Raw genomic sequence first — 15,865 nt, 5'->3', positions numbered from 1 at the left:
TCGCTTGTACCACCGGGTACACCGTATACGAGATGGCCCATAACTTTACTAGCCCCTTATTTTAATCGATCTTTCGCCGCTTAGAGTTCGGAAACTAAATTGCGATTAAGGTCGCGGACTAACATTTTCTCCATGCTTGAATAATTAAATGAATTTTGGGAACCAGTTGTAGCTTCTGCTCTATTCTCCTTTAATGTTACTTTATTAGGTCGTTGCACACGGAATCGGCGATTTTGCTCAGAATTTTACTACTGAAATGGAAACTGATTATATTTGAATTTGTTGGAAAAAGATCCGACCCAAACGATTGTGAACTTGCAAAGTAGCTTGGAGTTGTAAAATTAAAATTAAAATTAGAAAAATTATATTGATATTATTTTAGGTAAATATTTACAATAAGAGAGCCACCTCCGATTTCAATGATTTTTTAATATGTTGTCAAAGCCATCCTTCTCAGTAATTTTCAGAAAGTTTTATGTATCAAATGTTGTTTATTAAAAAATTATGAAGAGAAACATGATACCATTTTCTTGAATAGTCTCTAACCAACTTTGAAACATTATACTGATCGGAGTTGGTTAGAGACAGTCCAAGAAAGAAAGTAATACAGAATTGGTTAGAAATAGTTCTGATTTTGACGAAAGATTAGATGTTTTTTCAAAATAATGGCGGACATACTACTCAGTAACAGAAAATATACTGACATGAGTAAACAAAACTAAATAAACGGTTTCGGAGAAATGTTTTTGTTAATAACTTTTTGATAAACAACGACCCCCAATTAAAACCTTTACAACACTACCCAGGGTGATTGCCTTGACAATATATTGACAAATCATCGAAATCGGAGGTGGCTCCCTTATTGTAAATATTTACTTTATTTCGATAAAAATTTGAAAATCAAAAATACGCAGAAATTAATTAACTACCTAATAAGCTAGAGCCCAAAGTAAGACCGCGCTAATCAGGCGGTTGGTTAAACCTGGTAGCTTAGAATGAAACAGAACCTCGTGTTATCATGACATTATAGTAATTCATCGCTATTCACGATTATTAACAGGTTGGACGTATCAATGGTGTCACGTGATTAGATTCCATTATGACTCTGGTCGTGATCGATACATACCGTATATACAATCGGCTTATTGCAAATTGGAAAATTAGTATTATCACGTACCTATTGCTATTTATGATCGTATAGCATTGAGCGAACGAAGATTTGCCGTGGTTAAATGAAAATGATGGTGTACAGGTGGCTCGTTGAATTGGACGTTTTCTCGCGTAATTTGCCGCCGTTAGAGAGGCGAAGAAATGTAGGTCATCGAAACTTTTTGCGGTATCTCAGCGTAATGAATCAATTTAAAAATATGATAGGCTTTAATAGCTGTCAATTGGAAACCGTTAAATCGTTCCACACGGAAAAATAAACTGTCGGATATTTATCATTCCAGACAATAGTATGAATGTATATGTTACAGTAAAAGCGTTAATTCAGAAAATTTCTTAAAATAATTCTAAGTTTCAGGAAATTTGTACATTTCATAATAGTCAATGTATACACTTACTATTCTGTAATAGCTAGAGTAATGGCTCCATGAGAGTTTGATAGGAAGTTCCTCGTGAGAGTTTCTACTTTATCCCCACCACTTTTGTTGCCGAGGCTCGGGCGTCGAGCAAAAAATAGACTTGGGTGAAGTACTGGTACGATTCGCGGTACACTGTAAAAGTTTTGAAGTGGTCCCAAGTTTCAAACTCTCATGGAGCCTTTGCTGTAATTAGTATTGATGTTCAGAACAGTCATATGACGTGTGAACGATGTGTCAAGAATGTTTGAACGCAACACATAATAATAATCCTGCAGAAACAATCGTTGATTTCGATGAAATGTTTCATCGTGGCGAAACAAACGTACAAAGGTATTTGAAACACAGCTTTTTGTTTACAGAAGTGTATATCGAAGGGGTGAAAACTTGAACACAAAACAGTATTCGATCAAATATCACGGTTGTTTCACTCCTCGGTACAACTGCTGTTCTTCGGGCAGCTGGTCTCTGCACATTCGGGAAAACCGATATATTGCACCAGGGGCGAAATGGTGAACTAGGTGCAATTAAACACATGCATCGATTTCGATGCACTGTTTGTAGCTCCCGGGCTCGCGGAACAATATGGTTGCAAACCGTGACCTACGGGGAACATCTTCGGCGACCTGGGTGGTCAATTTTCGAAATCGTTCGGTTAATTGGGTCGAATAACGTTCGATTTGTTTCGGAGAAATTGTTGGCTTTCATTTCCAGAAAGTAATTGATCGATTAAAATTAAAGTTAGGTGTGCAATACAGTTACCAGTAGTTTCGAATCGCTATACAGTGTGTTAAGAAATGATAGGTTCAGTCATAGTAATGGTCGTAATTCATGAACAAATGTATCAATTAATTTGAAATTGTCTGGGTATTAGGCACTTATACTAACAAATTCCCATGTTGAACATTGTTTAAAGATATCGTGTCTAAACAAAATAGAACTTTTTTTCTGAACGTAGCCAATTTTTGACAGTGAATAAATGATAGGTTCACTTGTTAAAAAAGTGGTCAAATGATGTATTAATATCAAGTAGGGTTGTTCTTTTGAAGTTTTTCGGACTGGTCTCGAAAAAGTTCTTGCTTCTAAAAAAATTCACGTATTTCCACATTTGAGAGGTCTTGATCATTGTGTCTCGTTAGATTATTATAAAATTATAATTAAATTAGTTTTTTAAGGCCAACACTCATCGGACCTTTGCATTGACCCCTCCCGCCCCACCGGTGAAAACAAAAGTTCTGGTTTAAGGAAAAATAATTTAATTACAATTTTATAATAATCCAATGAAACACATGACTATTTTGTAACATATGTATTTTCAATAGAAAATTGTATTTTCATAAACAACTTTTGAAAATATTGTTATTCGATGAACATATATAATTTAATATAAGATATAGAATTTATATAATATAACAGATTATCAATGATTTTCTGTCAATTTCAATTGCCCCCCACCCTTTAGTTACAAAATTTCGATTTATCTAGTCGAACGACTACAAAGCTGTCACAAGTCCCCATTCAATTCATCCATTTTGTTGCAATCTACACGAAATTGGGAGTGACTGTGTGTATTGTTTGTCGGGCGGACAAAGGAAATTGATTTCTGCATTGTTTTCCGACTGTAATCGGTTGTCTTTCGCTCGAAACGCAACGACCAAGTTACCGGAGCCACTCCTGTTCTATCTCGCGAATTTTTCAGCAGATTACCCCGAGCACAATGTGTCTCCGTTTCCTCGTCACGCACGTGAAAAGAAAGTGAAGTTAATAGAAAACGGCTGGAATTGTTCGGCCTACTTCGCCCGTGCATAAATAGCGACGCGTTATTAGCTGCATCTCGTGTGCATGCTATTTGCGTGTTGTTTCGTTATTTTTAGACGGGAAATCGTGTTCCCTGATACGCGTGCCAATTTGTGTATGCCGTGCCGCGAATCACTCACCGGCGTTTTGATCTCTTGCGCGAGGGCGTCGTTAAATTTTTTAACGCTCGGTCGCATTCCCATAAAACAGAGAAATATTGCCGCGTGAATATCGATCGGTAGAACAGTCTCGGGCATTATTCAAGTAAACTATTTAAAAAATAATCGTTACGATATTATCTTATCTGGCTGTATGTTATTTGAAATAATCATGTGTTAGTTTATTTGACCAGTCAGATGACTTTTCTTTAGATTATTTCGTTATAGTGTTGCCTCGATGAATGCGACACGAACAACGGCGTTACTCCCACCACTGCGGGCTCCCCTGCTGAAACCAATCAAAACAGAGTAAACAGAAACTAAGCAGAGACTCGGCTTAGTGCAAAAAAAAAAAACTAATTTATGAGGGACTGAAAACCTCTTCGCTTTGCCACGAATGTTCCGAAGCGGACCCGAACTTGTCGCACTCATCGAGAGATTACTGTATTCAGAGTTCGAATGAAATAACTTTTTATTTCACTTTTTACTCGATCAAATATTTATTTAAGTAATTTCTCAAATAGTCTGTAATTCTACTATGTCAGCATTATTCACATTTTGACTGCCACGTCACCCAAATATGGGTGTGTGTACTTATATTGCAGAGAGACAGGATTATTTAAATACCGTGACAAAATTTTGCGTACAATTAATATCGCAGTATAATTTGAAGCAAGACCAACAGCTTCTATTAACGAAATGCATATATGTATGACCTTTTTCACTGTGGCAGTCAACGTATTAGTTCTCTTATGTCAAATTATTTGCTTTTTTGCATTTCGACTTTTATTCCGAAAAAATGATACTTTTTTGGGCTTCACAATGGCTTAATACCAATAGAATTTGTACAGTGTAAATTTTCCCCACGGTATTTCCTTGTAAAGTCAATCGTTTGGTCGGTAATTCAAGTGGCGTTTGTCGTGGAATACTTTTTGTACTCGAGTACATAATGTTAAATACACCGACCGCTTTACGATGACAAATCCTGTTTGAAGAATCATAAATGTGGGAAGTGCCGTTCGTAATGTACGTTGGTCGCACGCCACTCGATGGAGTGCTCGACCAACAAGGGATAAACTCACGAGGACCCTTCAGCCATCCTCCACGATGAAGAGTCTATCAACGCTCCATGTCAGAAACAGACTAACAATATACGCTAGCTTTCACGAGTAATTCTTAAACTGTTACATATCAGTCTTTTTTCACACCGTGGGGAACTGTTTTCTTAATCGACTTGGCATTTTTGTATTATAATTATCCTATGATTTCTGTATCATATTGTCAGCACATTATACAAGATCTATTCTAAAAATGACGGTTTCCAAAATTCAATGTTTCTTAAAGTCAAGAAGTCTAATTAGTTATCAAGTCTTATTTGGTTTTAATGAACTGATATCTTGCGTAAAAATAAATCGTAAATGTTATAAGAAATTTTTTTTATATGAAACTTCGTTTTCGTAAAAAGGGGTTGTGAATAATAATCAAGCATGCGGTGTCATTGAATACAATAATGATAACTTGACTGTTGATTTCTTCAAAAAGTCGACGTGCTGGAGAGAAAGGATTTGCATATTCGTATGTAGCTCATAAAAATCTATCAAGAACGCCTATTGTATGTTACAAAAACGAAAAAAAGTCAAAATTTGTTAAAGAATCTAGTTATAACCACAGCCATTTCTTTGTCGATACTTACTGTCGGAGGACATAATAATGCAGATTCAGTTATCTTGTTTTGCGAGAATAATCGTCGATTATATCGCAATTGCACGTTCGTTCATCTGCAGTCTAATTGCCGGGGATATAATTTCTAATAATCCGGCTGGGAGCTGCACGTAATGAGAAATGCATAAATCATGCGGGTCTAAAAGGTCTAATCAACCGTGCTGGCCGAATTAATTTCGGGACATTGGTAGAGGGTGCGTTTGAATCTCCTCCTCGTGTAAGCAAACCATTCATTCGTTGTACCTCTCTTAATCAAGCGTGATTTGTAAAATAAACGTGTTTCTCAATACTAACTTAACAGTTGTTCGGAGAATTGGTTTATCGTGTATTTCAAATTGGTCGTGCATTAAAAATGGAACGATCTTATTGTACAAAAATAAATCGAAAATATGGAATAAACATTTCAGTATCAAAGATTGAAATTAACAAACTTCGTTTTACATCTTAGAATTAATTTTGCGTAAGAAATCACGGTTCCACTAGTGTGGAAGATGTAAGAGGAGTGTTACTCTTCAGAAAAATGTCAATAAACCAAACTCGAGACCTAGTCATCCGATATAATTTCAAAGAACAATTTCACAATTATTTCTAAAAATTATTTCAAATGATTAGAAAATAAAATAACATGTTATTTGAAATAATATCCAAATAATGTTATTACAGACGTGTTCACAGGCATAGAAGTAATCATGAAATAAAATGACATGTTATTTGAAATAATATTTCAAATAATATAATTTCAGAAATATTTCTCGACACTTCATCGTCAACAGTTCCAACGATATTCGCTTGGCTCGATTAAAATGCGGTAACCTATAAGTTCTCTCTTATGTAACGAAATTTCCGGTGGTGCTCGTATAAAAATAGAGAGGAATCGATGCTCGGCGAGCAATTAATACAGGAAGACGCTTCGTGCACCGATGGAAAAAGCGAAAAAAGGTGGCCGCATGTGGACAATTATCATAGTAGGTCGATGAAGGTGACCCGCTAAGCTAGGTTGGCCCAGCGAGCGGACAGAGGGAGGGTGGTTGGGGTGGCTGTACGCCGGAATTATCGTCCCCCAACACGCCATCTTAAAGCGTGTACCACGGTGAAACCGACTTCGTTAACGCGGTGCTCGTCGTTACTTAACGAGGTATCGCTTGCTAATAAATTACTTATACAAGACGGACGGAATCCGCTGCGCGCCGCGGCAATTACCGTCCCGTTTTGGATATCCTCCAGTGATTCCCGCGCTCTCGGTGCATACCCGAAATCAACCGTTGCTTGTTCCGAATGTTAACACCGCGTCAAACCTTATCCAACTGATATGGAAATGCCGGCGGTTGCGTTTTAATTCGCCGCCCTCGGGTCCTCAACTACACCGATTACCGTCGATACGCGTCTATTTAATCCTTCGTTACACTCGGTAGCGAGAGTTTTAAGGTTATGGTCGAACTTTCGTCGTTCTACAGAGATTTCAAGTTGACCTTTGTTTTTTCAAATGAACATATACACTTTCATTTAGGCAGATATGTATCCTGCTCCTTGACGAATTCATTGACCTAAAGATGTTGATTTCTCAAGGTCGTTCAAGGTCATTTATTACCGTTTAATTCTTTTATTCAGGTTGTTCATTGTGAAAGTTAGTAAAATAATTAAAGGATAAAGTATATAGATTCAATTTGCATTACGTTACTGTTGCAACCATCAACCACTTGAATATAGGACCTGGGTAGCAAGATTTCCCCTAATCCAATCGGCGGAGAGCAATTGGGTGGCAAAGCGGGGGGCTCTAATCCCGGTTCGGTAAACCGTACGTCTGCCTTTCTTTTCCCTCCACTTCAGAATTAGATCGTTGCTCTCTGCAGTTGCACAGGAAATTGGAATTCTTTCGGTTCTCATGAAATTAGTCCCAGCAATTTGACGGAACAGTGTTCGAACTTTTAATTCTGTCAAAGGCACTGTGTTCTAATTGCCGCGTCGCTTTCTACCCTTAACTTTAATCCGTGTTGAGCTGCAACGAGGCGACTTGACGTTGCGCAAGAGATTAACTCTAAATCGAGTTACAGTATTTCACTAAAGCGAGTGGAATTCTCGAAATCTTTGTCTCTTAAATTCTCCATTGCAGATTCTTGTACGCCGCAGGTGTTTACATATTTTACTCCACCTTTGTGATATTATACTGGGATAAATATTGACTGTTAAGTATTAATATTCCCGAAAATATATGTATACAACAGCGTAAACAATTTTTTAACGATTCCTCAAGTTTATTTCATATTAGATGAGTGTCCTAATTAGGCGGGATCGTACATTTCTTACGTCAATTTGATTAGAATACTTGGAGTAGTTTCTGAATTATCTGAAACATTTTGATAGTTCGGGAAAAATCTTTGTTTTTGAATTGACTGTCGAAGGTACTCTGATTTACAAGAGCCACATATCAGAGACGTTGCATGAACGTTCAACAAATATGTATAAGGTATACTAACATGATTACATTTCGTCGTGTTAATTACCATAGTTTAGGGTGCAGCTATCTTAGTAGTGTACTTACGGTTATCTTAAGACACACATACTACGGACTAGATCTATTTACCTAATTTTGAGACAGGATTAATTACGTGATTGCAAAGTTCGGTCCTCCTGGAAATGGCTCTTCCGTAATCTGAGTACACCGAAGCATCAGAAAAGAATTGTTAGAGGTCACAGGTCACTGTGACTACGCGCTGCGATTGGTACCCAACGCTACCGCGGAAGTTCGACCGGAAGATTCACTCTCCGATTGGTCGGGATTTTTTCGTTAATATCTCGTTAACCAAGCCTCAGACAACATTTTTGCTAAGGAAAAAGTTGCTTCAAATCATCCCAAGAATATTTTGGTACACCCTGCATATAGTTCAATCGTGTGGAGTATCCTGTACAGTTGCGCAAAACGATTCATCGTGGATAATTGTATCGCACCGGCAAATGTTCGATCGGGCCCGAAAGGTTTCGCTAAAAAAAACCGTGTTGTCAATCGTGTATTTTTTCATCGAAGGGCCGCATGAATTGCAAAACCTCGTAAGTAGGTGTTGCGGACGTCCTAGATCGAGGAACGGTAATACATGCATATAATTTCCTGTGTTTATAAATAAGTTCCTTTCCCGTGACCCCGGTCCGTTATTGCCTGATAATGAACGCGGTGTCGAAAGTAACGCGACGCGCGGTCTTCTCATGAATTTCCAATGACGATGATTCGCGAGAAAATGCAGGTCAGGATTAACCGGTGTCCTCGATCGTCGAAGTCTTTTCATCTTTAGAATATTCGAGTGTCACTCTTACCCCCGTTGGGTATATTTTCGCAACTATATCTGTAGAGCGAACTCCAAATTTATGACAGTGAGTCCCCGTCGGAAACCGTCTGGTTTCCCGCGGAAATCTCTTCGAATTACCAAATGCCCATAAAAATGACATTTAAACCAATACAGTAATGAAATAAAATTGTATGGAATTAGTTATTTTACAATAATGGTGTAATAAACAATCTTCGATACCTCTACATTCCAACTGTGTAATGGGATAATTGTTAACTACTTTCTTGCTGAATAAAATAATTCGACGTCATGGCACATCATCGAGCTCCAAGTGGTTAAATTATATTTACTTTCAGGTCAATGTAAACCAAATGTATGTTAATCAAGAAATTTGTTTTCAGGTTCATGGTGGTATTGGTGTGCCTCATATTTAGTGTTTTGTCAACCATAGACCAGTACAGTAATTTCGCGAACGAAACGCTGTTTTGGATGGTGAGTATGCCCTTCTCATATTACATTATTATTTTATAGCTAATAACTATTAGGCATATAACTAACTTCACACGATTTCTTTACAAAATGTGTTCATTAATTTGAACGGAGTGGTACAATAATGTCAATCACAAAATTTTTCTTCATAATCTACCACTTTTTGTCATCGCTCAAGCAACATTCGGAGGACGCAGTAAACAAATGCTTCGTCCTTTAAGACAATAACATCATCGATCAATTTTTTAGTTTTACTTCATTTCAAATACGTGTATCAGAGAACTGCATTGGGGCAATGCAACGTCGAGCTGCTTGTCATCCCTAACTTTCCCTCATCTGTTTCTCGTAAACGAACCTACGACAACTGTTAGCTGAAGGACTCAACGTGGTCCTCAGCCGTCGTAAGACTCAGGGATGTTCAGTCGAATGCCCTTCCTTCTACGACTGCACAAAGCCTAAGTCCCTACTATAAATCCTTCGAAGACCAAATAGCGCCAAATCATTCTCCTTCGATTCCACTTGAAATACTTTGACGCTAACAAATTAAGTATATTCATAAATAAGAATACAAAAAAATCAATTTTTAATATAATAACAAGTTTTTGGTTGTAAGTTGGAAAACTTTGGTTAGGTCAATGTTATATTATCGTTGTAAATTTCATGTTAATTAACCAACTGTAATAATGGTAGGGCCAACGTTGGATATTCGTTGGTAAATTGTCATAACTTTTCGTCGTAGGCCCTATTTTGGGAATTTGTAGGCAAAAACACTAACTAAAATATCTCAACTAACTCCCAACTGTTGGATACCGTTGGCCAACCATAAATGCTACACCATCTAAATTTCATCGCGGTAACTCATTTATCTTACTAATACTTTGATTGGTAGCAATTAGTTCGACATCATGAATCTTCGTTTCATGATCGCATCTTACAAATACGACACAGAAATTTCATCGATCTAATAAAATTCTCGAGTATAAAGGTGCTGTTCATCGCTGGCCAATCTCAAATTCGAAAATTACGATCACCCTTATCTGAGATTTCCATTGAACAATTCGAGAGTTACGATCACCTTTATCTGATACCTTGGATTTCCGTTAAAAGTTCTATTCAACTCTTCCAACTTTAACGAAGTCCTCAAACGAAATTGCGTTCTATTCGCTTCTTTTCACTGAACGTTTCCGGTGACTAGGCACAAAAACGTTTATGCTTCTTGCAACTTTTAGGAACACTTTTCAGTCTTTTCGTGTCTTTACCAAGAGAATGGTTATTCCAACGAAAGCCAGCGGTTAGGGGACTGTTATTTCCGGACGCTTTTCTTGAAATTGAAATCCTTGAAAACGAGGTATAATCATGCAAGCGAAAGTCTCCCTTTAACGCAATTTAAAAGAAATGCCGAGTAAATGAAGCTTAAAAATGAGCTTAAAAACATTCGTGGAAATTGACGGGGACTGAATGCGAGATTGGTGTGTTTGATATACGAGATGGAAAATATTAGTAAAAACCGTATAGGAAAACATTTGTGCACAGTTATTAAGCTCTTCGTATAATGAGTACCGAGCGGACGAGTCAACGTAATAACTTTCTGCGAGTACAAATTCACTTCGATAATAATTATAACACCGAGAAAACAGGTATTTCTCCTCCATACAATTACAATTTTATATTTAACATTCAATCGTATCGAAACATATTTAGCCTATCTCATCTAATGAAACTGAAATAAATTACTGGCAGATTAACGCATATAAATTGTCGATTTTGCTAATTTATTTCGTTAGTTAAATGTTTAAAGGTTAATTAGAGTATATTAAAATGGAGGATGAATTGAGATTAAACTAGCTAACATTCTTACTTGCCTGTACAGTTGAAAGTTTTCAGTCGAATTTCGATGTGAGCTTCATAAAATTTCGTTTCAGATTCCGATGGAGACTGTGTCTTTCTAAAAGATTTAGTTTTCGAGTTATTAATTGCTGAAAATATGGAAAAAGTACGCGGGAAATACACCTGCCGGGACACCCTGTATATAAAATGCAAGTACTTACGTTACATTAACAAGCATTTACGTTTCAAGCTATACACGCTGAAAGATCGATCAGGTGAAATTATGCTTTAAGTACGATGAAACACGTTAACATCTCGACTACAATTTGTGCGTACAATTTGTTGCAAGACGCTATCTATAGAGTAGACTACTAGAGTAGACTTGTCCTGAGGACGTAACGACAGGAGATATTTCGATGATCTCGTTCAACCCTTTGTAGGAAACTGGATACCCGGGTACCCAGGTACCCATTTCTAAATTTTAAGATTTTCATTTAACATTTTAAAGCATTTCCATTTAAAGAAATGATGCAATTGTTAATTGCACATACATTGTTGCACTGAAAAAAAATCTAAGGGCCTACAGATGTAGTGCTCTTCGAGTCATTTATTTTTCTCAACCCTGTATATTTAAAAAGGACAACAATTTCCTTATTTTTGATTTTCTTCTTATTGTTAGTTTGATATGTGAAATTCACCCTGCGAAAGTGGTTCTACAGTTTTATTACCATCCTGGACGTCACGGAACGTTTTTTCCAGGTTATTGAAAATTTTGTCAAGCTTCCAAAGCTTATTGCATCTCGCGGCACGCACATCACGTGGGTTCACGGCAGTATTACATACATATCGGGAAATGAAAAATATGAGGAAATATAGGGAGCTTGCGAAGGGGGACCGTTCAATCGTCTGTACGTGGCCACCCTTTCTGACAGGTCTTCCGTGTATGCTTTCCCTCGTCCACTATGGGTCCTGTTTATGTACCTCGTGTATACACCCTGGAAAGCTTTCTACGGGCGCATTATGGGGTTTGACAGGTTGGCAACTTCGCCCTAATGATACGCCCTCCCTGGCTTCCTGCTGGCTTTCTTCTACGTGACGTTCTAAAAATAGTAATCTGGGAACTATCCAATGCAGAGGTGCCTTTTTTTGCGGGGGCGGTGGAGAGGGGGAGGGCATATCTTTTTAATCTTTCTTGATCAACGAACCCCTCTGCGATAGCAGCTATATTATTGGGAAATGTATTGTGGAAAGAAAATCTCGACGAAATGTACTAGTTATGTGTAACGGTGAATTATTGTTTACATAACACTGGGGAATAAAAAAAAATGTTTCATGTTGTCAGGGATATAAGATCGGTTTCAGAGTACTACATAGTCATGAATTAGAGATTTTCAAAATAATCGCAACAACGCTTGTGTCGATTTGATGTACTTACTACTTTGGTTTTTTGTTACCCATCCTATTCACAGAAGTATCTTGTGAAATTGTTTTACTTTCGGGTTATCTAGTGATTTCCAAAGTAAGCGCATAATGACCGATTATTGTTGAAGCCTGCAGAGGGACTGTCGACAACAAAAATATAGAAGATAATCCTATTAAAAAATGTTCTCGTGACTTTCGTCAAAAATGACAGAATTTTCCATTACACCGAATATATGCCTGGAACCTCAATTTTCTCGTGAATGAAGCTTCATATGAAATAAATTCTATTCCCTAATTTTTTATTTATCCCTGTGCATGAAACCATTTGCTGCACAGTTCTATTGGTATTCACTGAATACCACGAAAATATAAGATCATAATATTTCAGTGCCATGCATTATGAATTTAATACTTTCTCACGAATTTCTCCAAATCTTCTCGAATTTTTAAAACCGTTTAATCATCGGAATTAGCATAGTCTAACGTTGCACGGAACTCCCAAACATCGCGATTCTGTCATCGATGTTCCCGTTTCTCCAGGGCGTCGTAGCGTTACAATAAAGGTCAGACAATCGATATAGCATCTCTATATATCGTCGTGTTCGTTGCACATTTATTTTAAGAACTGGGAATTAATGACCATCCTAGCATAGAAAGTCATCATGGGAATGCTTTTCCTGCTATTATAATTATCGGCTCGTGGAGGCAATTTCTTTTTTGCGTTCACCCTTATACCCGCCGACATTTGACGTTATTGATTTGTTTATTCACGTTCTAGGCATTGCGTTTTAATGCCCGTCGCGTCGATCTGACTTTATGACCGGAATTGTTTTCCAGCGCTTAACACTAGAACTACCGTCGATAAACGTATGTATCTCTTTTTATCGGATTGATACACGTAACAAATTTTTGGAAATATTATAAGTTTTCTAATTTCTTCATTTTTATGTTGCAACGAAAGTTAAAGAAAATCGATCGATGATGTTTCGGCACAAAAATGGGTTTTTATTGTAGAATATTTATACATGCATACAGCATTTAAAAAACCTTTAATTATTTTGTTGTAAACAAATTATATTTTGGACAATTTGTTACCACTATATTATTCTACATAAAAAACCGCAAACCTCGTCCATTAGAAGTTTTCATGTATCTCCTCTGGTTTTCGAGATAGTACTTCCAGGTCGAAACTTCGAGGGGTGGTTTCACCCCTTAAAATCGCGTCTCAAGCCGATAAAAAAAAATACGTATCCCCTATTTTTGACTGCTTAACAGACATACAAAGTTTCATCAAAATTGGAGGGGAATGCTGTCAACTACAGTTCCATAAGGCTCGTGTTAAAAAGAAATTTTTATAACGTTTCTTTTTCAATAATTTTATCACTGACCTTGCGATTTTTTGGTAGCTATTGAAAATTGATGCTTTTAAGAATCTTCTGTTAAATTTTCAACTAAATTTATAATTATTAAAAATTGGCGTGAGCCACCTTAAGTGGTTTATATGGGGACAATCTCTTGGTTTATATGTTTCAGAGGTTGAATGTATTACAGAATATAATACGTAAATGTTTGTGCTGTTTTGTTTATGCGCAGGAAATATGTTTGGTGGTATTCTTCGGTGTGGAGTACCTGGTACGATTATGGAGCGCAGGCTGCAGATCAAAGTACATGGGCTGCTGTGGCAGGCTGCGATTCATACGGAAACCGATTTGTATCATAGGTGAGTGCGTTCTCTAATGTACGTTGGGGACCAGTTCAATCGGGCTATGCTTGAACTAATCAAATATGCGCATTGTGCGATCCTCGTGTCCCCAAAATTCGATTGGGAATGCTGTAGCCTCTTTCTGCCGAGAGAGGCAACACGATTAGTAGTCAAATCTTACGGGTCAGAATTCTTTAACCCTTTATATAACCGAGCTAGATTTATCTCAGTTTCTTAAAATAACCTACTTCTCGACCAATGTAAAACCACAGACAAAATATAAGAATAGACCTAACATGCAATGTAATTTTTTGTCCCATGTTTCGGAGGCGTCAGAAGTCCCTGTAAAATATCAGTAACACATTCCTTGCTAGCGAAAGTCACGGGTGTGTATGTGCTGTGCGTTATCACGGCGTCGAACGTAGTTCCTGAAATCGAAAACTTTCATGGAGAGGTGCGCTCGAACCAGCGTGATTTTCGTGGGACACCAAGTCCCATAAGATGTTAGGTCTATTCTTGTATCTCGTCTGTGATAAAACTCAAAATCGCCTTGTCGATAAATAACAATTTTTGAAAAAAAAAAAATATCATCCTTGTGCATTTGATGCAAGAGCCACTGGCAAAATTGAACGCGGTTTTCATTATCCGATCCTTCAAATCTCCGAAACGCCTTCACTTACAAAAAAAATATGTGAATTGCATAATGTATCTTTCCAAACCATACAACTTTTCTGTAAAACATTTTTTCATACAATGAATACTTTAGAAGTTATTCAAGGTGAAGAAGTTGCGTGGACCACCCTGTATAAACGTCGCCGGTCGAGCTCGATATCGATGACGTTTTTTTCTTCTCACCGGCGACCGTGTAATTGCCCCGTGTGAAAGCATAAGGTCGGGACCGTTTCATTGGAACCGACGGCGCTCGTTCGAATGAAGCGGTCGCAGCGCGCCGTGATTCCGCGATTAAACGAAATTTACCGGCGAGTAAATTGTAACACGAACGCCGGATATTAATCGAATCAGGCGTCGCGTGCTTATCGGCGGCGGGGCCGATTACGCGCGCTCGATCGCCATGGAATATTCAACTTCGCGGAACAATAACGCGGTGAAATGTCATCGGCCATAGATAGTACATCGAACGCGTCATTCTGGAGTGTTCTGGCTGACGCAACCATCCGAAATAGCTTCGTTATTTTCAGTGATACAAGGAAATCTGTGAAGAAGAAACAAACTTTTAATTAACAAGGAACATCACTCAAATGTAACACGTCGATTTTAACCCTTTCGTTCCCAATGTTACCATATAACAACGAAGGCAGGGAAGTGTCCCCCTCCGATTTTGATGGAACTTTGTATGTCTGCTAAACAGTCAAAAATAAGGGATACGTATTTTTTTTATCGGCTGGGAAGCGACTTTAAGGGGTGAAACCACCCCTCGAAGTTTCGATCCGAAATTTTTTTGTTATAAACAAATTATATTTTGGACAATTTGGTAGCACCATATTATTTTACATAAAAAAAACTGCAAATCTCGTCCATTAGAAGTTTTCATGTATCTCCGCTGGTTTTCGAGGTAGTACTTTCGGATTGAAACTTCGAAGGGTGGTTTCACCCCTTAAAGTCGCATCTCAACCGATAAAAAAAATACGTATCCCTTATTTTTGATTGCTTAACAGACATACGAAGTTTCTTCGAAATCGGAGGGGAACATTTCCGTGCCTTCCCTTGTAAGTTACGAAATAAATTAGTATCTTATTTTTCTTGTGGACAACACACAGAGCACTGATATTTACACGACACTTCGAGCAACGACTAGTGACGTGCGGGGAGAATTATTGTAGAACGACATTACGATATAGCACCACTAATACCCATAGGGCAGCCAGG

The 15,865-nt window shown here is 37.7% G+C and overlaps 1 protein-coding gene across 1 annotated transcript in view; it reads left to right on the top strand.

Moving 5' to 3' along the window:
* Window positions 1–15,865, top strand: part of LOC107187445 (potassium voltage-gated channel subfamily KQT member 1) — a 58,416-nt gene that overhangs the window by 13,886 nt on the left and 28,665 nt on the right. Inside the window, exons 3-4 of the mRNA XM_015575550.1 lie at window positions 8,940–9,030; window positions 13,870–13,996. Coding sequence (XP_015431036.1) covers window positions 8,940–9,030; window positions 13,870–13,996 — 218 coding nt within the window. The remainder of the gene's footprint in view (window positions 1–8,939; window positions 9,031–13,869; window positions 13,997–15,865) is intronic.

Source organism: Dufourea novaeangliae, unplaced genomic scaffold (genome assembly GCF_001272555.1).
Source record: "Dufourea novaeangliae isolate 0120121106 unplaced genomic scaffold, ASM127255v1 scaffold89, whole genome shotgun sequence".
Classification (NCBI taxonomy): Eukaryota; Metazoa; Arthropoda; class Insecta; order Hymenoptera; family Halictidae; genus Dufourea; species Dufourea novaeangliae.
This window is presented reverse-complemented; position numbering and strand designations above follow the sequence as displayed.